The following is a 23,127-nucleotide window of genomic DNA, read 5'->3' on the forward strand; positions in this document are numbered from 1 at the left end:
GACTGATACTCTCTGCTACATTTATGATATTTAATTAACCCCACTTAAAAAAACCCTCCTCTGCTCAAATATTTCTGTACACATACATCCAAGTATGTGTCTCTCTCCTCACACCTTACATTAAACCACCTTGTTGTGGCAGGTCGCTGCTTGCAGTGTGACTGGTTCACAGAGCCAGTGAGAAGTTAGTGTTTTGTGTAGAACTTGGTAAGTGGGTGTGTCGGTCTGCAGGTCGTGAATTGTCAGAGTATTGAGGTGCTGTTTGCTATTGAGCTGTGGAAGTTCTCCCTTGAGGATTGGGAAAACTGGACAGTGACCGACAGACAGGTCACTTACAGTAGGCAGTGTGGAACCAGAATGTTATGCTGACCTAGATGTCATGAAATTTGTTGTTTGCTGCAGCAGTACAGCGCAAAAATATAAAATTACTTTGTATTATGAAAATAAATAAATATTGCAAAAAACAAATGAATAATGAGGTCATGTTTATGGGTTCATGGACCATTCAGAAATCTGAAGTATCTGTTCCTGAATCACTGAGTGTGGGTCTAAAGACTCCTGTATCTCTTTCCCAATTGGCAGTAATGGGAAGAGGGCATGTTCCTGATGGTGATGATACCTTCTTGAGGAACCACCTCTTGAAGAAGGTCTCAATGGGGAGGAGGGTTCTGTCGGTGATGGGGCTGGCTGAGTCTACAACCCTCTGCAGCCTCTTGTGCACTGGAGCCCCCATACCAGACGGTGATGCAACCTGTCAGAATGCTGTCCACTGTACATCTGTAGAAATTTGCAACAGTCTTTGGTGACATATTGGATCTCCTCAAACTCCTAATGAAGCAGAGCCACTAGTAATAACAGTCAAGTTACTCACCGATCAAAGTTCAAAGTAAATTTATTATCACAGTACACATATGTCACCATTTACAACCCTTAGATTTATTTCCTTGTGAGCAATCACAGTAAATACAAGAAACACATTAGAATCAATGAAAGACCGCCCCCAACAGGATGGACAATAGCCACTGTGAAAAAATAAACAACAAACTGTGCAAATACAAAAAGAAAGAAGAAAAAAAAAATAACAATAATAAATAAATAAATATCAAGAACATGAGATGAAGAGTTCTTGAAGGTGAGTCCGTATACAGGCTGTGGGAACAGTTCAGTAATGGAGCAAATGAAGTGGAGTTATCCCCTCTATTCATGAGCCTGACGTTGAAGGGTAATAATTGTTCCTGAACGTAATGGTGTGAGTCCTGAGCCTCCTGTACCTTCTACCTGATGGTAGCAGTGAGAAGAGAGTGTGGCCTGTATGGTGGGGCTTCTTGATAATGGATGCTGATGTCCTGTGACAGTCATCTATATAACTGTGTTCAGTGGTGGGGAGGGCATTACCTGTGATGGACTGGGCAGTATCCAGTACTGTTTGTAGGCTGTGATACATCTGCATAGGATGCTTTCCACCTTTATCCACCCTTAATGGCTTCAAGATCACCGGCACCTTCTTTGTGATGTGGATATGTTTCAGGTCATCACTGAACTGTCTAGCTTCCAGTTCTTTCCCCATAGTAAATACAGATGAAAGTACTCATTTAAGACTCTACTAATCTCCCACATGGATGACACACTGGTCCCTAAACAGGCCTACTCTCGCCAGTTACAATTTTTGCTCTTGGTGTATGTAGAATGTCTTAGGATTCTGTCATTATCCCTCAACCATCAGGCTCTTAAACCAAAGAGGATAATTTCATTCATCTTCACTTGCCCCATCATTGATTTGTTCCCACGAACTATAGACTTACTGTCAAGGTCTCTTCATCTCATGTTCTCGATATTTATTGATTATTTATTTTTCTTTCTTTCTTTCTTTCTTTCTTTCTTTCTTGTTTGTTACCTTTTGCACACTAGTTGAATGCCCAAATTGGTGTGGTCTTTCATTGATTCTAGTATGGTTATTATTTTCTGGATTCATTGAGTATGCCCATAAGAAAATGAATCTCAGGGTTGTATATGGTGATGTATTTGTCCTTGCTAATAAACTTACTTTGAATTTTGATTCTCCTTTATCTGATCTTCCAGGTATACCCCATTTCTATACCATCAGATACAATGCTCCCCAGAAACTGCCTCACAACTCCAGAAACATTCCATCTCAGAAAAATAAACCCCAGAAACTTCCTCCAGAAATGGAGGGTGGGTTCAGTTGGCCCAGAAAAGCTGGACTAATTAGAGCTCCCACATCATCAAGAGATTTGCTTGAGCCTAGCTGCCTATACCTTTTTCATGATTAGATCCTCAATTTCCATCATCAAATCGCACAGCACTGTATCATAGTGGTTGGCATAACATTATTACAGTGCCAGTGACCCAAATTCAATCCCACCCACCCCCCAGTATGTAAGGAGTTTGTATGTTCTTCCTACAACAGATTGGGTTTCCTCCAGGCACTTGGATTTTCTCCCAAATTCCAAAGACCTATATTAGTAGGCTAATTGGTCACCTGGGTGTAATTCAGCAGTGTGGGCTGGAAGGCCCATTATTGTGCCTGTTATCTCTAAATAAAAATAGAAGTAAAATATATATTTAAAAGAAACAGGAATCCCTATACCTGCCAGCCTTGCCCTTTACTCTCGCAGGATTGTGCTCTCCCTGAACTCTCTCCCTATCTCAGTTTTAGAAGCTTCCTTATTGTCAAACATCCCATTACCTGTGAACTGTACACCCCAATCAAACTTTGCAAGTTCTTACCTAACACCATCAAAATCAGGCTTGCCCCAGTTTAAGAATTTATCTTTTTCTATAACTAGTAAAACTCTTGTCATGGGCCCAAAGTTCTCCCCAGTGATGCTTTAGCCACTTGTCAGCTTTATTTCTTAATTGAAGACCAAATGAAGCTCCTTCTGAAGTAGGACCATCATTGCTTCAGAAAACTTTCAAGTCAAGTCAAGTTCATTGTCATTCAATTATATACATGTATATAATCATATAATATACAGTATATAGAAATGAGACGTTTCTTCGAACCAGGGTGTAGAGCACACATAACACAGATAACACATGATAACTTATGAAGGTAAGGATAAGATCTACAGATGAATCACACATTCACAAACTAAAGTGCATTAATATTAAATATTGTAAGGCACGGAACAGATTAACCAGTGACACTTTGAATACGATCCACCTGGGAGTTCAAAGGCCTAATGGCCTGAGGGAAGAAACAGTTTCTCATCCTTATCGTTCTTGTTTTTATGCATCGTAGTCTGCTGTCTGATGGTAGAAAGTCAAAGAGGATGCTGGATGAATGGGTGGGATCCTTAATAATGCTAAGGGCTCTGTGTATGCAGCGCTCCTGATAAATGATCCTGACGGATGTTAGAAAAACCCCTATGATCCTCTCGGCTGTTCTCACAGTCCTTTGTAGGGACTGATGCTCAACTGCTCCCATAGCAGATGGAGATGCAACTTGTCAAGATGTTCTCAATGGTGCCCCTGTAAAACACAGTTAAGATGGCCCTGGGCACTCTTAACAAATTATACCCCATCTAATCCCTTAGCACTAGTCAGTCTCAGGGGAGTTAAAATCGTCCACTTTTACAACTGGATTGTTCCTACAGTTTCTGTAGTCTCTCGATGTAATTGCTTCTCTAATTACTGCTGACCATCGGCAATAATGAGAAAAGCAAATATGTTGGTTTATTGTGCAGTCTCATCAAAGACCAAATACAAGGTTATTGTCAGGATTCTTCAGTCTGGAGGTACACAGGGAACTTCGGACCCAAGTCTGTAGTTTGCTGAAAGCTGCCACACAAGTTGATAGGATGGTTAAAAAGGTGTATGGTGTATTGGCCTTCATTAGTTGGGGGACTGAGGTCAAAGGCTGGGAGATAATGTTTCAGCTCTATAAAACTCTGGTTAGACCACACTTGGAGTATTGCTTCCAGTTCTTCTTAACCACTCTACTAACCAGTGTAGCTACGTTTAGGGAGCTCTGAACTTGGACCCCAAGATCTCTCTGCTCCTCAACACTGTTAAGGGTCTTGCCTTAAACAGCGCACTGCCTCTTTACATTTGACCTACCAAGGTGCAACACTTCACATTTGGCCAGATGAAACTCCATCTGCTATTTCTCCACCCATATCTGCAACTGATCTATAACCTGCTGTGTTCTTTGCCAGTCATCTACGCTATCCACAACACCACCAATCTTCATATCATTGGCAAAATTACTAACCAAACCCATTTACATTTTCTTTCAGATCATTTATATACACCATAAACAGCTGGGGTCCCAGTACAGATCCCTGTAGAACATCACTAATCACAGAGCTCCAGCGAGAATATGTTCCTTCGACCAGCACTCTCTGTCTTCTATGGGCAAGCCAGTTCTGAATCTAAATGCCAATTTACCATTGATCCAATGCATCTTTATCTTCTGGATGAGCCTCCCATGAGGGATCTTGTCAAACACCTTACTAAAATCTACATAAACAACATCTTGAGCTCCTTTTTCACTAACTCAATCAAATTAGTAAGACATGACTTGCCTTGCACAAAGCCATGTAGCTCTCCTTAATAGGCCATGTTTCCAACTGCTCATAAATCCTATCCCTAAGAATTCTCTCTGGTAACTTTCCTTGCATTGACGTGAGACTCACTGGTCTATAGCTTCCAAGATTATCCCTTGTTCCCTTCTTGATTAATGCATTATTGTAATAGCAGCAACGGTCTTACAGAGCAGGTGATTCCAGGATTGTTTAATATATAAACTCCACAAAATGTTGGCAGGGCTCTGCCCTAATTGTGTGGGGAGCTGTGGGATACACTGATTCTCCTGGCCTTCTGTAAATGAATCTGTAGTACTAGGATGTTTACTGATGCAGTAAACTCGCACTCACATAGAACAGGTTTCTATTTACCCTGGTGACCTGACAGAATTGAAATAATCTATGTGTCTTGGATGAATCCAACGACTGTCATTCCCAACCCGATTCAGGAGCAGCTTGATAGGTCTCCCAGATGTGTTTGGATTGTGTAGGTGGCAGAGCCTCAGTGGAGGCTCTACAAATAACACTGACTTGGGAGGCCATCCAAGTGCATGGAAAATCAATTCATCAAAGACATGGGAAAACTCTGAAAGGATGAAAAGGCAACAGTGGGTCAGCAAACAAATACTGAGAGCTCTAATTTAATTCAGAATTATGCTTGATTCATAATACATTCAAAAATACAAGTGGTTCAGGTCTTTTCCCACATTCACTCTACAGTCAGTCAAATACATAGAAATATAGAAAACCTACAGCACAATACAGACCCTTTGGCCCACAATGCTGTGCCAAACATGTACTTACTTTAGAATTACTTAGGGTTACCCATAGCCCTCTATTTTTCTAAGCTCTATGTACCTATCCAAGAGTCTCTTAAAAGACCCTATCGTATCCGCCTCCACCACCATCGCCGGCAGCCCATTTCACGCACTCATCACTCTCTGCAGAAAAAAACCTACCCCTGACATCTCCTCTGTACCAACTTCCAAGCACCTTAAAACTGTGCCCTCTCATGCTAGCCTTTTCAGCCCTGGGAAAAATACCTCTCACTATCCACACGATCAATGCCTCTCATCATCTTATGCACCTCTATCGGGTCACCTCTCATCCTCTGTTGTTCCAAGGAGAAAAGGCCAAGTTCACTCAACCTATTCTCATAACGCATGCTCCCCAATCCAGGCAACATCCTTGTAAATCTCCTCTGCACCCTTTCTGTAGTTTCCACATCCTTCCTGTAGGGAGGTGACCAGAACTGAGCACAGTACTCCAAGTGGGGTCTGACCGGTGTCCTATATATCTGTAACATTACCTCTCGGCTCTCAAACTCAATCCCACGATTGATGAAGGTCAATAAACCATATGCCTTCTTAACCACAGAGTCAACCTGCACAGCTGCTTTGAGTGTCTTATGGACTTGGACCCCAAGATCCCTCTGATCCTCCACATTACCAAGAGGCTTACCATTAATACTATATTCTGCCATCATATTTGACCTACCAAAATGACCACCTCACACTTAATAGGGTTGAACTCCACCTGTCACTTCTCAGCCCAGTTTTGCATCCTATCAATATCCCACTGTAACCTCTGAAAGCCCTCCACACTTTGTGTCATCAGCAAAACTATTAACCTGTCCCTCCATTTCCTTATCCAGGTCATTTATAAAAATCATGAAGAGAAGGAGTCCTACAACAGATACCCGAGACACACCATTGGTCACAGACCTCCATGTAGAATGTGACCTGTCTACAACCACTCTTTGCCTTCTGTGGGCAAGCCAGTTCTGGATCCCATGCCTCCTTACTTTCTCAATAAGCCTTGCATGTGGTACTGTGGTACCTTATCAAATGCCTTGCTGAAATCCATATACACTACATCTACAGCTCTACCTTCATCAATGTGTTTAATCACATCCTCAAAAATTTCAATCAGGCTTGTAAGGCACAACCTGCCTTTAACAAAGCCATGCTGACTATTCCTAATCATATTATGCCTCTCCAAATGTTCATAAATCCTGCCTCTCAGGATCTTCTCCATCAACTTACCAACCACTGAAGTAAGACTCACTGGCCTATAATTTCCAGGGCTATCTCTACTCCCTTTCTTGAATGAGGGAACAACATCCGCAACCCTGTAATCCCCCAGAGTCTCTCCTGTCCCCATTGATGATGCAAAGATAATCATCAGAGGCTCAGCAATCTCCACCCTCGCCTCCTACAGTAGCCTGGGATGCATCTCATCTGGTCCCAGCGACTTATCCAACTTGATGCTTTCTAAAAGCTCCAGCACATCCTCTTTCTTAATATCTACATGTTCAAGCATTTCAGTCCGCTGTAAGTCATCCCTACAATCGCCAAGATCCTTTTCCGTAGTGAATACTGAAGCAAAGGATTCATTAAGTACCTCTGCTATTTCTTCCGGTTCCATACACACTAAGAACTAAGAGAGAAAAGGAGTGAAGCCAGCATAGATCAGCCATGATTACGGTGATTACTCTATCAAGGGCACACTCCTATTCCTATTTTCTGTGTCCCTGTGCTCTGGAGTAACTGGTGGGGTTGGCACATTACTCCCTCTGGTACCCCACCTTACCTCCTTCCCTTTATTCCATGGTCCACCAGTCTCTCTCCATCTTCTTCAAACCTTTATCTCGTCCACTTCTCAGCTTTTTATATCATTGCCCCTCTCCCTTCCCTCATCTGCCTATTACCCCCTCACCTGGATCCACCCATCACCTCTCAATTCTTGCTCCCCTGCTTCTCATCAGACTTCCAATATAACTCGGAGTCCTGCCATGTGCAGAAGTTCGCTGATGACACGGCCATAGTGGGGTGTGTCAGGAATGGACAGGAGGAGGAGTATAGGAAACTGATACAGGACTTTGTGATATGGTGCAACTCAAACTACCTACGTCTCAATATCACCAAGACCAAGGAGATGGTGGTGGACTTTAGGAGATCTAGGCCTCATATGGAGCCAGTGATCATTAATGGAGAATGTGTGGAGCAGGTTAAGACCTACAAGTATCTGGGAGTACAGTTAGACGAGAAGCTAGACTGGACTGCCAACACAGATGCCTTGTGCAGGAAGGCACAGAGTCGACTGTACTTCCTAAGAAGGTTGGCGTCATTCAATGTCTGTAGTGAGATGCTGAAGATGTTCTATAGGTCAGTTGTGGAGAGCGCCCTCTTCTTCGTGGTGGCGTGTTGGGGAGGCAGCATTAAGAAGAGGGACGCCTCACGTCTTAATAAGCTGGTAAGGAAGGCGGGCTCTGTCGTGGGCAAAGTACTGGAGAGTTTAACATCGGTAGCTGAGCGAAGGGCGCTGAGTAGGCTACGGTCAATTATGGATAACTCTGAACATCCTCTACATAGCACCATCCAGAGACAGAGAAGCAGTTTCAGCGACAGGTTACTATCGATGCAATGCTCCTCAGACAGGATGAAGAGGTCAATACTCCCCAATGCCATTAGGCTTTACAATTCAACCGCCAGGACTTAGGAACTTTTTAAAAGCTATTATTAATGCTTTTGAGATAGTGATTTAGATGCATATCATATTTTTTACTGAGTTAAGTATTGTATGTAATTAGTTTTGCTACAACAAGTGTATGGGACATTGGAAAAAAGTTGAATTTCCCCATGGGGATGAATAAAGTATCTATCTATCTATCTATCTATCTATCTATCTATCTATCTATCTATCTATCTATCTATCTATCTATCTCCCCCACCCTTCTGTGCTGGTTTATCCCCTCTCTCTTTCCAATCCTGGTGAATGGTCTCTGTCCGTCCATTTCTCTCCACAGGTGCTGCCTGATCCACTGAGTTCCTCCAGTGCCTTTGTGTGTTGCCCCACATCCCGACATCTGCAGTCTCGTGTCTGTAGATAACTGGGAATCTGGTGAGACTGGGCAGTGCCAGTTTTACTGCATGCTGGGATTGGGTTGCACTGGTTTTACTGGGAATCTGGTGAACCAGGCTGTGCTGGTTTTACTGGGATTGGGCAATGTGGATTTTGCTAGGATGTGGTGGTGCTGGTTTCACTGGGCGTCTGGTGGGATTGGGCCCTGCTGGTTTTATTTGCAAAGTATTGGGATTGAGAATTGTTGATTTTATTGGGAATCTGCTGGGTTTAGGCAGTGCTGGTTTTACTGGGAATATGGTGAGATTGGGCAGGGCTGACTTTACTGGGAAGGTGATGAGATGTGGTGGTTCTATTTTACTGGGAATGTGGGAGTAGGCAGTGCAGGTTTCACATCCCAGTTGGCTTAACTCTTAGTGGAAGTCAGTAGAGGCAATATCAGGCTAGGTACAACAACATCTTTTGGCCAGTTTCCTGAAGCTCCCACCTCCAGAGCCTGCTGTAGCTTGCCCACACTGTGCTGACATAGTGGGCACAGCATTGTATGTCCATGAGATGATGCTCACCTACACAGCCATCTGTTGCGTCCTTGGGAACTCCTGCCCGCCGGTAATAAAATGGGGCACATCGCTCACAGTTTGTTCCAGCTGTGTGGTGCTGCACAGAGGATTGGAAACACAAGACCAACAATTAATGAGACTTCAGCTCCTGGAGGCTCCGTCAAGCTGGTGAGGTGTTAAAATACCGGATCATTCAGGACACAACCATACTCTGAGGCTAACTAATATCTGTTTCTATCCAACTGGTTCGTTTCAGTTCTGGTTTTACTTGGATGTGTCGCACAAAGCAAGCATTTATTTCCTATCTCTTAAGGAGGTGCTGAGCTGCCTTCTTCAACCCTGCAGCCCTCCCAGTGAATGTGCTTCCTCAGTGGTGTTGAGGAGGACTTCAATCTAGTGGCGATGAAAGAACGGGCAATGTGCTTTCAAGTACGTGACTAGGAGAAGGAACCTGTGGATGGTCGTTCCCTCAACTTGTCCTACCTCTGACAGAGCTGGTGGGTTTGGAAGGTCCTGAAGGTGCTGGTCAAGTGGCAATTGCACACTACAGCTACTGTGCACTGGTGGTGGAGGCAGAGAAGGAGTGTTTAGGATGCTGCTTTGTCAAGCATCCTGAAGATGTTTGTCCCTGCACTCAAGCAGTCAAGTGAAGGGTGATCTATCACACTCCTGAATTGTGCCTTCATGATGGGAGAAATGCTTATGGATGCTGAATACATGGACTAACTTTACCCAGGAAAGTGGGGAGTGTTCCATCACAACTAGACTTGTGGAAATGCAATGTGTTGGTTGTTGAATACATGGACTGACTCCAGTCAGTCACACTCCAAACTTGTATATCATGGAAAGGTAACAAAGTGGTTTTTGAATGTGTAGACTAACTCTGCCCAGGCAAGTGGGGAGTATTCCATCACACCGTGACTTGTAGATAGTGGAAAGTTAATGTGGTGGATGTTGAGTGCATGGAATAACTCTGCCCAAATGACTGGGGAGTATTCCATCATGCCGGGACCTGTAGATAGTGGAAAGATAATGTGGTGGATGTTGAGTGCAAGGAATAACTCTGCCCAAATGACTGGGGAGTATTCCATCACACCGGGACTTGTAGATAGTGGAAAGATAATGTGGTGGATGTTGTGTGCATGGAATAACTCTGCCCAAATGACTGGGGAGTATTCCATTAATCTCTTGACTGGTGCCTTGAAGATTCTGGAAAAGCTTTGGGATGTCACAAACTGAAAATTCAGCTTATGATGTTCGGTCTTGTATACAAACAGGAGTCAGCTCCCACGTTAAATGTGAGCTGCTCTCCATCAAAGCTACAGGGAGATTGTCAGTAGTGTCAGGAGACAGAGGTACTGGCTTAATTTGGTATCATACTCAGCACAGACATTATGGGCTGAAGGGCCTGTACCTGTGCTCTACTGTCCAAGTTTCTATGTTCTATCTGGACAACCACTCTGTGAAACCCATTTTGGATCTTAAAAGTTTCCATAGGATTAACCCCATTGTTCTAAATCTCTAAATTGCAAAGAATACAGATCTAATTTCATTCGTCACTCATAATGAGGGAATCCTCTCATTTCATAAATGATGCTCGTGAATCTCTGTTGGACTGCCTCTAGTACTGGCATATCCTTTCTTAAATAAAGCGACCAAACTGTGTGCAGTACTACAGGTGTGGCACCTGGACACAGCACAATCATAACAAGACTTCCCTACTTCTGTCTTGCAGTGACGGCTAATTATCATTTGTCATCCATGTTGCCAAGAGAACACTGGTTCAATTTCAAGTTCAGGTTTTTAGTCTTGGGTATGGATGCCTCTGGTATAAATGACAGAGCTGAGGTCAAGATGGTTGAGAGCTTCATATTCCTAAGAATGAACATCATCAATGAACTGTCCTGGTCCAACCACAGAATGCCATGGCCAAGGAATCTCATAAGCACCAAACACCTCTACTTCCTCAGGAGCCTGAAGAAATTTGGCATGTCCCTGTCGACCTCTACCAAATTTTACCGATGTGCCATTGAAAGCATGCTTTTGGGATGCATCATCATTTGGTATGAGAACAGCTTTGCCCAAGACAACAAGAAGCTGCAGAGGGTTGTGGACAAAGCTTAGCACATTGCCTCCATGGACTCTGTCTACACTTCCCACCCACCCCGGATATGTTCCCTTCCATCTTTCCTCTTCTGTTGGGCAGAAGGTACAAAAGCCTGAAAACACAGCAGGTCAGGCAGCATCTATAGAGATGAATGAACAGTTGACATTTTGGGCTGAGACCCTTCATTATGACTGGAAAGAAAGGGGGAAGGTGTATTAATGAAAGCTTTGGGAAATAATGCCCAAGGTAGTGTTTGGGTGTTTCAGATTGGGTTGAAAACCTGATAGCAGTGGGGAAGAAGCTGTTGTTGAACCTTGAGATGTGGGTCTTCAGGCTCCTATACCTCCTTCCTGATGGCAGTATTGAGAAGAAGGTATTGCCTGGATAGTGGGGAGTCCCTGATAATGGCTGTCACCTTCCTGAGACACTTCTTCCTATAGATGTCCTCGATGATGGGGAGAGTTGTACCTGCAATGGAACTGGCTGAGTCATCCACTCTCTGTAGCTTCTTGGGTTCCTGTGCATTGGAGTGCCCACACCAGATCAGATTGCAACCAGTCAGAATGCTTTAAGTCAGAAAGATGTAAGGAAAAATTGAATGCACTGTGTTTCTTTGCAAGAGAGAGAGTTGAGGAAGGAGACTTAACTGAGGTGTGTAAAATCATGTTGGGCTTGGATAGAGTACATTGGTTGAAAGCATTTTCCCTCAGCAAAGCAATCAAAAGCTGAAGCTAAAGATGTAAAGTAAATGGTAGAAGAAAGGAGTGTTGAGGAGAAAACATTTCACCCATATTGTAGTGGGGGTCTGGAACTCACTGCCTGAAGGAGTGGAGAGGGAGGGACCCCCATCACATTGGAGCACTATGTGAGTGTGTATTTGATCTGCAGTGCTATAGACCAATATGGAGAGGTGGGATTAGGCTGGGGAGTTCCTGTTCAACAGGCTCAAACTTGATAAGATGAATGGACTCCCAAGCAATCAATCTTCCATCATTCAATGAAAGGAACAGGAAAGGAAGGGTGGACTTGACTAATACTGGGAATGGCTGGTGTGTTTTCTGAGGAAAGGTTTTGGATGGATGAACTGCGAGATCCAAGGCCTCTCTCCTAATGCTACACAGAATGAGTTTCGGAGGAACTCAGTTATCAAGCAGCACCAGTGAAGGGAAATGGACCCTTTTCCTGGTCCCACTGGATCAGATGCAGGCTCAGCCCATAGCATTTACTGTCTGTTCCCTCTGCAGATGGTGCATGACCTATCCAGTGCTCTGTGTGTGTTGGTGCAGATTCCAGCATCTGCAGTCTCTCTTCTGTCTCCTAATGTGCTGTTGTTTGATGATATTTTGTGAGCCAGCGCAGGTTTGGGATTTTACTTTGCTGAGCTACTTCTGAAATACAAGTAGTTGACATTGTTGTAAATATCTAAGGTGACTGCTTTCTATTTCCCTGGTGTTCAAAGAGTATACAGCAGCTCACTTTCTGAACAGCTTTACATCATCCAGTGCTTCCAAGTTATTTGCAAACCTGTGTTGCCTATTGCTAACTACCTAGTATTTATCTTACACTTCTCATTATACCCTATTTATCCATAACTTTAAAATTTAATAATTGCCTTCAGCAACGGAGCTGCTAATTAATGTCATTATATGCTGATCTCTTAACATGTTTGTAAATGTTTTCTTCCACTGAACTGCCTACCTCGACAATTGCTAATTAAAGAGTAATTTAGATCACATTTTCTCATGCAGAGTTCTGTAATTTCCTTTCTTTGGCTAATTTATAATTATTTCCACTTTTGAGAAAAAACACTCCATCTATTGGGTGGAGACAGCCTAACACTTCGAAAACATCGTTATGACTTTGAGCTCTTTATGTAACTTGCTTGCTCATGAGCCTGATGATATTACCATTGTTGAGGACTAACATGGATATTTGCGATTCAAGAGTGCCAGCAATTGCCACCTCCAGAAAAGTAGTGTCCAATCACCTACCCTTGAAATTCAGAGGCATCACCATGCAATAAATGCTGGCCTTGGCAGTCATATTCTGAAAACAAATTAAAACAAATTCATTTAGGAGTTTCTGTCTTGACTGTTGGAAATTATGTTATCATAACCAATTACTGTGTCCTTTTAACAGCTCTTCCACGTGGCTTATATCCTTATCAAGTTTGCAAACTCTCCACGTCCTGACCTCTGGGTTCTTGAGCGATCAGTTGATTTTGGAAGATCCTACCAGCCGTGGCAGTACTTTGCTCGTGAGTCTCACAGGTTTCATTTCTAGTATTTTTCTTTGTTATCATGATGTTTTTAAAAATCTAAGTATTTTTCATAACATTGTACAATCAATGTGGTCTTTCAGTTCCACCCGAGGTGAAGGAGATGAACTGAGGAGGATTTATTCTTGGAATTGGTTTATTATTGTCACATGTACTGAGGACAGTGAAAGGCTTATCTTGCATTCTGTTCATGCAGATCATTTCATTGAGGTAGCACAAGGAAAAAGCAATAACAGAATGCAGAATAAAGCATTACGGTTATAGAGAAAGTGCAGTGCAGATAGACAATAAGGTGCAAGAACATAACAAGTTAGATAGTGAGGTCAAGAATCTGATTATGTTGGCTACTTTACTAAGGCAGTAAGAGATATAGACAAAGTCTGCTGCTGGACCATGATGCCTATCTACATTAATCCCATTTACTTGCATTAAACCCTTATCCCTCTGCACCTTTCCTATCCATGTACACGATCAAGCAACTTTTAAATGTCATACTAGCTACCAATACTCCACTAGCAGCTCATTCCAGATATCTTCTGTGTGGAAAAACGTACCCCTCAGATCTCTGTAGTACACACAAAATGGTGGAGGAACTCAAAAGGCCAGGCAGCATCTACGGAAAAGAGTAAACAGTCCATAATTTGGGCCGAGAACTTTCATCAGGATTTGATGAGAAAGAGGCTGTCAAACACCCAATGTGCGTAGAAAAAGAAACAAATTGTGCCAACACTAAAAGTAAGCAAACAACATTCAGAACTGGAGTTCACAGCCACAAAGCCAGTCATCACCGCAGCTGAATCAGGAGCCCATTAGTTGTAGGCTACAGCCTTAGTTCTGCACAGAGATGAGTAAACTTTGCAGAGTGGTGAGCTGAACACCGGTCTGTTTCTTGCCTCCAGCCCTGACACCCTGACCTTTAGAATCATGCCTTGTATTACTACCTAACATCATTTCCAGTACCAAGGGATGGAGTTATGGGGAGAGGTTGAGCAGGTTGGGGCTTTATTCATTGGAGTGTAGGAGAATGAGAGGTGATCTTATAGAGGTGTATAAATTCATGAGGGGCATAGATAGGGTGAATTCATTGAATCGTTTCCCAGGAAAAGGAATTAAAAACAAGAGGGCATAGATTTAAGGTGAACTTAGTGAGATTTAGGAATCTGAAGGACATATATTTCATCTAGAGGGTGGTAGATATATAGATTGAGCTGCCAGTGGAAGTGGTTGAGGAGAGAGTACTAACAATGTTTGAAATGTACTTAGACAAGTACATGAATAGGCATGGACAAGTTGGCCAGAAGGGCCTGCTTCCAGATGTATGACTCTCTGAATCGAATGCATGCTGTACTTACTTTACAAACTTTACAGCAATGTTCCATTAAAGCAAGGATATGAAAATAAAGAGAAACACTTTAAAGTAGGCTTATAGAAGCATAGAAACATAGAACACCTACAGCACAATTCAGGCCCTTCGACCCACAAAGCTGTGCTGAACATGTCCTTACCTCAGAACTACCTAGGGTTACCCATAGCCCTCTATTTTTCTAAGCTTCATGTATCCATCCAGGAGTCTCTTAAAAGACCCTATCGTTTCTGTCTCCACCACAGTCACTGGCAGCCCGTTCCATGCACTCACCACTCTCTGCATAAAAAACTTACCTCTGACATCTCCTCTGTACCTACTTCCAAACACCTTAAAACTATACCCTCTCACGCTAGCCATTTCAACCCTGGGAAAAAGCCTCTGACTATCCACACGATCAATGCCTCTCATTATCTTGTACACCTCTATCAGGCCACCTCTCATCCTCTGTTGCTTCAAGGAGAAAAGGCCAAGTTCACTCAACCTATTCTCATAAGGCGTGCTCCCCAATCCAGGCAACATCCTTGTAAATCTCCTCTGCACCCTTTCTATGGTTTATACATCTTAATAATTTCACTAGTTGTTGAAACTGCCTTTTACAGCTGGGTTGTTCAGAAACAGAGGTCATGGAACCAAAGTATCAGGCTGTCCCATCACGACAGAGAAATTAAAATATTTCTTCTTCCAGAACCTTTGGAATCCCTTATACCCAAGGCCTATGGAAGCTCAGTTGTTGAGTACAATCAATGCAGAGATCAGAATATTTTTGTATCTTAATGGAAATCAAGGGATATGTGAATATTTCAGGAAAGTGGTTCTGTTGTAAAAGTTCTTCAAACATAGAACAGTACAGCACAGGAACAGGCCCTTCTGATTAGGTCTCACATCGGGTGTAGTTATTACCCTGTAACTATCAGGCCGTTGCACTGCTATGGATAGCCTGAACTCACCACTACTCTGAACTGATTCTGTAACTCACTTCTCAGGATTCTTTACAACTCATGCTCTAAGTGTTATTTTTATTTGTATAGTTTTGCATATTGGTTGTCAGTCTTTGTTTATGTACAATGTATCATAAAATTCTATTGCATTTCTTTTTCCCTGTAAATTGCTGCAAGAAAATGAGTCTCAACATAGTACATAATAACATAAAACAGTTCATACTATACTTTGATAATGAATTTACTTTGAACTTTGTACTTATAAATGTTTATAAACTCATGACAACATGGCAACCTTTTCCACACAGAGGCTGCTGGGTTCCCGCCACTGTCTGTAAGGAGCTTGTATGTTCTCCCTTTGACCATGTAGGTTTACTCCCTACATGGTTTTTTACTGCTCTGGTTTTCTCCCACATGTACTGGTTGGTAGGTTAATTGGTCATTGTAAATTGTGGTTAAATTGGGGGTTACTGGGTAGCACAGCTCAAAGTACTGGAAGGGCCTACTCTGCGCTGTATCTCAATAAATAAAATAAAATATTGAACCAGTCACCAGAGGAAGTGGTGGAGGCAGGTACAATTACAGTGATTAAAATATATTTAAACAGGTACTTAGATAGGAGAGGTTTTGAGTGATATGGGTCAAATGCAGGCAAATGGGACGAGCTCTGGTAGATATCTCAGTCAGTATGGACAAGTTGGACAGAAGGGCCTGTTTCAGTGCCGTATGAGTCTAAGGCAAACAGCCATGATGTTGAGAAGCCAGATGGCCTACTCTCGTTTTCATTTCTTACGGCTTAAGTAAGAGTGAGATAAATATAAGTCCATGTCTCTGAATCTTCCCCACTTATTTACTCTTCATGGTAATGGCAGAAGCTGGAACATATTTGCAATTAACTTTGAAAAGATGGAAACCAAGATTTTTTCCCCTTTGTAGCCATGTGTATCTTTAAGTAGATGCATTTCAGATTCAGATTCAGATTCAGATTCAGTTTGTCATTTATAAACCACAAATACAATGAAGTTAAAAAATGAGACAACGTTCTCCGGAATGATATCACGAAAAGGCACAAAACAGACCACACAGGAAAAACCACATTACGTTTGGTAATCCCCAATCCAGAGTCCGGAGAGGCTGCTGCGTATCGATATCACGCTACCGTCTTAGCACGTTCCCCGGAAAGGAACTACAAACCCATCAGACAAAACTAAAGCTACAAGACCTGCACAAAACCAAATAGTTACATATAGTTTCAACAGTGCAGACAATACCATAATTGATAAAAGACTAACTGACAAAGACCACATAATTATAACACATAGTTTCAACAGTGCAAAGCAATACCATAACCTGATAAAGCGCAGTCCATGTCACGGTTTTAAAGAAAGTCTCAAAGGTCCCGACAGCCCATCATCTCACGCAGACGGTAGAAGGAAGAAAAACTCTTCCTGCCATGAACCTCCAGTGCCGCAGCTTGCCGATACAGCACTCTGGGAGCCCCGACCACAGCCAACTCCGAGTCCATCCGAAAACTTTGAGCCTCTGACCAGCCCTCTGACACCGAGCCCCGAGCACCCTCTCTGCCAAGCGCTTCGACCCCGGCCCCGGCCGCCAAGCAACAGGCAAAGCCGAGGATTCGGGGCATTCCTCCTGGAGATTTTTCCGATCGCACAGTAGCAGTGGCAGCAAAACAGGCATTTCAAAAGTTTCACCAGATGTTCCTCCGTGCTTCACCCATCCGTCTCCATCAAATCAGGATTGTACACGGCATCCTACTTAACAGATTACAGATATTCATTCCAAAGTGGCTGCTGCACACTGCGTTGTGCCACCATCTTGCATCAGTGCATTTGATGTATGAGGAGCATTTGATGGCTCTGAGTCTGTACTTGCTGGAGTTTAGAAGAATGAGAGAGGAGATCTCATTGAAACTTACCAAATATTGAAAGGCTCAGATATAGTTGATGTGGAGAGGATGTTTCCTAGAGTGGGTGAGTCTAGGATCGGAGGCCACAATCTCAGAATAGAGGGACATTCATTTAGAACAGAGATGAGGAGGAATTTCTGTAACCAGAGAGTGGTGAATTTGTGGAATTCATTGCCATGGATGGCTGTGGAGGCCGTCATTGAGTATATTTAATGTGGAGGTTGATAGGACCTTGATTAGTCAGGGTGTCAAAGGTTACAGGGAGAAGGCAGGAGAATGGCGTTGCAAGGGATAATAAATCAGCCACGATGGAATGGCAGAGCAGACTTGATAGGCTGAATGGTCAAATTGTTCTCCTATGTCTTATAAGAAATGGTTGGACAAACTCGGATTGTTTTCTCTGGAGTATTGGATGCTGAGGGGGAACCTGATAGAAATTTATAGAATGATGAGAGATATTGGTATAGTAGTTGGTCAGTATTCTTTCCCAGGGTAGAAAAGTCAAGTCTATAAAATATGCATTTAAGTTGAGAGTGGGAAAAATTAAAGGAGATTTACAAGGGAAGGTTTTTACCCAGAGAAGGTGGGTGCTGGAGCCTGTTGCCTGGAGAGGTGGTGGAAGCAGCAGTGTAGCAATGTTAAAGAGATGTACAGATAGACACACTAACGCCCAGGGAAGGGAGAGATAAGGATTACATGTAGGCTGGCGGGATTAGTTTAAATTGGCATCATGGTCGCACAGACATCGTGGGTGAAAGGGTCTGTTCTTAAGCTGAGCATTTCTATGTTGTAAATCTCAAGCAGTTTTAACATGTTACCATGTACTCTCCAGATTCCATACGTGACTGTGTAGAACAATTTGGGACAAGAGCCCACAGACAGATTATAAAGGATGACGATGTCATCTGCACCACGGAGTTTTCACGGATTTTGCCACTGGAGAATGGGGAGGTAAGAATATTGAATGGGATTGAGAATGTTCAGGGGCATGAAACAGAGACTCCTCTTTTCCCCTTACTAGGGAGAGAGGGCCTGTGGTATGTCGAATTACCGGGTGGACGAGACTGCAAGTCTGCGTCTTTATTGGTGCTTTGCTGCACGCTTGAGTGCTCGGTGGGAGGGGCCGATGCTTTTTTTTGCTGGTGGGGGAGGGGGATTGTTGCTTTGCTGCTGCTTATGCGCGGGAGTGGGGAGCTGGGGGGCTTTGGGGTTCTAACATTTCACTGTCATTCATTCTTTTGGGCACTCCTCTGTTTTTGTGGATGGTTGCAAATAAAAAGAATTACAGGATGTATATTGCATACATTTTTCTGACATTAAATGTACCTTTGAAGCCTTGATGTACAGTGAGGTTCTGCTGTGCAACTCACTGCCAGAAAAGAAACAGACTGAAAAGTTGCACAGGAGGTTTCTGAATCTCCAGGGAACTGTCGAGGTTGTGGGATTGACTGAAGATGTCTTCCAGGTAACTGGCATGTACACAAAGGGCCACTGGCTTCTATCAGCACAGGTGCACCAGAAGGCTGTGTGCTTACCCCCCTACTCTACTCACTTTACACTTATGACTGTGCGGCTAAGCACAGCTCAAAAGCTAGATTTAAGTTTGCTGATGACACCACTGTGTTGGCCAAATAAAAGGTGGTAATGAATCAGCAGATAGAAGGGAGATCGAAAATCTGGCTGAGTGGTGCCACAACAACTTCTCATCAATGTCAGCAAGACCAAGGAGCTGATTATTGACTTCAGGAGGGGGAAACCAGAGGTCCATGAACTCGTCCTCATTGGGGGATCAGACGTCAAGAGGGTCTGTAACTTTAATTTCCTGTGTCATCATTTTAGAGGACCTGTTCTGGGCTCAGCGTGTAAGTGCAATTCAGAGCAACACTTCTACTTCCTTAGAAGTTTACAAAGATTCAGCATGACATCCATACATGTATGATGGAGAGTAAATTGCATGATAGCCTGGTATGGAGATATCAATGCCCTTGAATGGAAAATCCTACAAAAAGTTGTGGATATGGCCCAGTCCATCGCTGATAAAGTCCTCTACACATCTAAATGGGTGCTGTTACAGGAAAGGGGTATCCATTATCAGGGTCTCCCACCACACAGGGCATGCACTCTTCTCAATGCTGCCATCCGGAAGAAGGTACAGAAGCCTCAGGAGTCACACTGTCAGTTTCAGGAACAGTTATTACCCCTCAACTATCATGCTCTTGAACATGTGGGATAACTTCACTCAACTTCACTTGCCCCATCACTGAAATGTTTCCACAACTTATGGACTTACTTTCAAGGACTCTTCATCTCATGTTCTCAATATTTATTGCTTGTTTATTTATTATTTATTTTTTTCTTTCCTTCTTGCACAATTTGTTGTCCTTTGCAGATTGGTTGTTTGTCGCCCTGTTGGGTTCAGTCTTTTATTGATTCTGTTGTGTTTTGGATTTACTGTGTATACCTGCAAGAAAACAAACCTCAGGGTTGTCTATGGTTACATACAGGTATATATACTTTGGTAATAAAGTTACCTTAAACTTTGAACTTTGACTGTGGTGCTATGTGACCACAATGAACCAGAATAAAGACCTGAATGAAATCTTCAGGAGAAGAGAGCTCAGTAACACTGCGTACAAATTCCACATGGACAGCACCCAGGGTCAGGATCACTGGAGCTGTCAGGCAGTGGAACTAACTTCAGGGCCAGCATGCTGTGGGATTCTATTATGTGATTTAAAAAAATTAAAATTGATGTTTTTTTGTTCAATCTGCCATGATTACTTCAGTTCTGAATGTCTATGACATTGCTGTCCGTAGATCGTTGTATCGTTGGTGAATGGTCGGCCTGGCTCCACCTCCTTCAATGACTCTCCTGTTTTAAGGGAATTCACCAAAGCTACAAACATCAGACTTCGATTTCTCCGGACTAATACCTTGTTGGGTCATCTGATATCCAAGACTCAAAAGGATCCAACAGTCACTCGAAGGGTAAGTCTTGTGCTGACTCGATAGAGAAGCCTAACAAAAAGTCTTCAATTAGAATCATACATGTCAGAAACAGCTCAACTTGTCCAAGCTGACCAGGGTGCCCATCAAACTAGTCCCATATGCCTGCATTTGGCCCATATCCCTCTTAATCCTGCCCTTCCATGCACCTGTCCAACTGCTTTTCAAATGAGACTATTGTAGACTGAGGGTAGCAGACACCAACAGAATCACCAAACTCATTCGTAAGGCCAGTGATGTTGTGGGGGTGGAACTGGACTCTCTGACGGTGGTGTCTGAAAGGAGGATGCTGTCCAAGTTGCATGCCATCTTGGACAATAACTCCCATCCACTCCATAATGTACTGGTTAGGTGCAGGAGTACATTCAGCCAGAGACTCATTCCACTGAGATTTAACACTGAGCGTCATAGGAAGTCATTCCTACCTGTGGCCATTAAACTTTACAACACCTCCCTCGGAGTGTCAGACACCCTGAGCCAATAGGCTGGTCCTGGACTTATTTCCACCTGGCATAATTAACTTATTATTATCTAATTATTTATAGTTTCATATTGCTATACTTCTACATTATTCTTGGTTGGTGTGGCTGTAACGAAACCCAATTTCCCTTGGGATCAATTAAGTATGACTGTCTGTCTGTCTGTCTGTACTTGCTTCAACCACTTCCTGTAGCAGCTCATTCCATGCACTCACCACTCTCTGTGTGGAAAGGTTGCTCCTCAGATCTCTTTTAAATCTTTCACTTCTCACCCTAAATCTAAGCTCCCTAGTTTTGGACTCCTCTACCCTGGGCAAATGAGTGTTATCAGCCATCATTTATTTCAGGTTTCCAGCATCTGCATGCTTTTAGTTTCCATTTTTCATGGAAGGAGAAACAGTTTACCTTTTGGGTTGAAGATATGCTTTGAAGGTTCTCCGTCAGGAAACACTCACTCTGTGTCCCTCTCCACAGCCGCTGCCTGACCCGCTGAGTTTCCTGGATTTTCTATTTTATTCCTGTCACCAGCTGTCTGTCACATTACTGAATATTTGTAACTATCTTTAACCTTCACAAACAGGCAGTAACACTTAGAAGCTTCTAAAAATTGAAAGTGTTTAAAAAAAAAGGAACTGAAATTTCAGATATCTCAGCTGCTCTGTGACTCTATGACTGATAATCTGGCACTAGGCGAGCAGATTTACCCCGACGTAAGGCTGTTATTTCCGACAGCTCACTCTTTCGTTATATGGAATGCAGTCTGTTTTTATTCATTGCTATTACCAGTAGACAGGGTCATGAAGAGTGCTTTTGGCCCATTGGCCTTCATAAATCAGTGTACTGAAGCAGGAGTTGGGATGTTGTTTTGAAGTTGCACAAGAGGTTGGTAAGCCAAATTCCGAGTATTGGGTGCAGTTCTAGTCACTTACCTACAAGAAAGGTATCAATAAGGTTGAAAGAGTGTACAGAAAATTCGCAAAGATGTTTCCTGGGCTTGAGGACCGGAGTTACAGAAAAAGGTTGAATATCTGAATAGGTCAGGACTTATTTCCCTGGAGCACAGGGTACTGAAGGGAGGGCTTGTAGATTATACAGCATTATGAAAGTATGGGTAGGATCAATGCATGTAGTTTTTTACCCCCTGAAGTTGGCTGAGAATAGAACTAGAGGACATAAGTTTAGGATGAAAAGTGAAATATTTAAGGGGAATTTGATGGGGAACTTATTCAGGGTGGTGTGAGTGGCAGCAGCAGTGGTAGTTGTGGGTTCAATTGTAACATTTGAGAGAAGTTTGGATAGGACTATGCTTGCGAGAGGTTGGAAGAGATATGATTCAGGTGCAGCTCAATGGGACTAGACAGAATATCAGGATTGTATGGACTAGATGGGCCAAAGGGCCCATTTCTGTGTTGTACGACTCAATTTAAAGGGTTTGGGTTTTGCAGCATTTAATTGCCACCCCTAGGTTCCCTGGAAAAGGTGGTGGTGGGTGAGCTGCCTTCTTGTCCCACTGCAGCCCTTGAATTGTGGCTATTCCCACTGTACTCTTGTTCTTAGGGAGAGGGTGAGCTCCATAATTTTGACCCAGAATTAGAATCAGAATTATTATCACTGTATTATATGATGTGAATCTGTTGTTTTGCGGCAGCAGTACAGTGCAAGGGACATAAGGGGCAACTTTTGCACACAGTCCAAACGGTGGTGAAGGAGAAGTGATATATTTCCAAGCGAGGATGATGTGTGGCCTGGAGAGCATCTTCCAGGGGGTGGTATTCCTAATAAATAATTATATAATTAATTTGTAGTAACCTTGGGGATTATGCAAGCAGCCCAGACTCTTTTCCCCACTTGCGCTGTAGGCACATCTGGGTTAGTGAACAAACCAGCTGCCGGGCCACCAGGATTTCCAGAGATCCAGGAGAGACTCTGGATGCAGGAAAGATCAACGCACAAAAAATGGTGTCGGAACTCAGAGAGTCAGGCAGCGTCTGTGGATGGGAGTAAACAGTTGATATTTCAGGCCAAAACCCTTAATCAGCACTGGAAAGGAATGGG

General features: G+C 43.1%; 1 protein-coding gene across 2 annotated transcripts in view; it reads left to right on the forward strand.

The window, feature by feature from the left end:
• lama3 (laminin, alpha 3) overlaps positions 1-23,127 on the forward strand; it is a 316,232-nt gene that overhangs the window by 50,652 nt on the left and 242,453 nt on the right. For both annotated transcript variants that reach the window (XM_073045511.1, XM_073045521.1), the window contains exons 3-5: positions 13,218-13,335; positions 18,420-18,538; positions 20,405-20,575. In XM_073045511.1, coding sequence (XP_072901612.1) covers positions 13,218-13,335; positions 18,420-18,538; positions 20,405-20,575 — 408 coding nt within the window. The remainder of the gene's footprint in view (positions 1-13,217; positions 13,336-18,419; positions 18,539-20,404; positions 20,576-23,127) is intronic.

Source organism: Hemitrygon akajei, chromosome 1 (assembly GCF_048418815.1).
Source record: "Hemitrygon akajei chromosome 1, sHemAka1.3, whole genome shotgun sequence".
NCBI lineage: Eukaryota > Metazoa > Chordata > Chondrichthyes > Myliobatiformes > Dasyatidae > Hemitrygon > Hemitrygon akajei.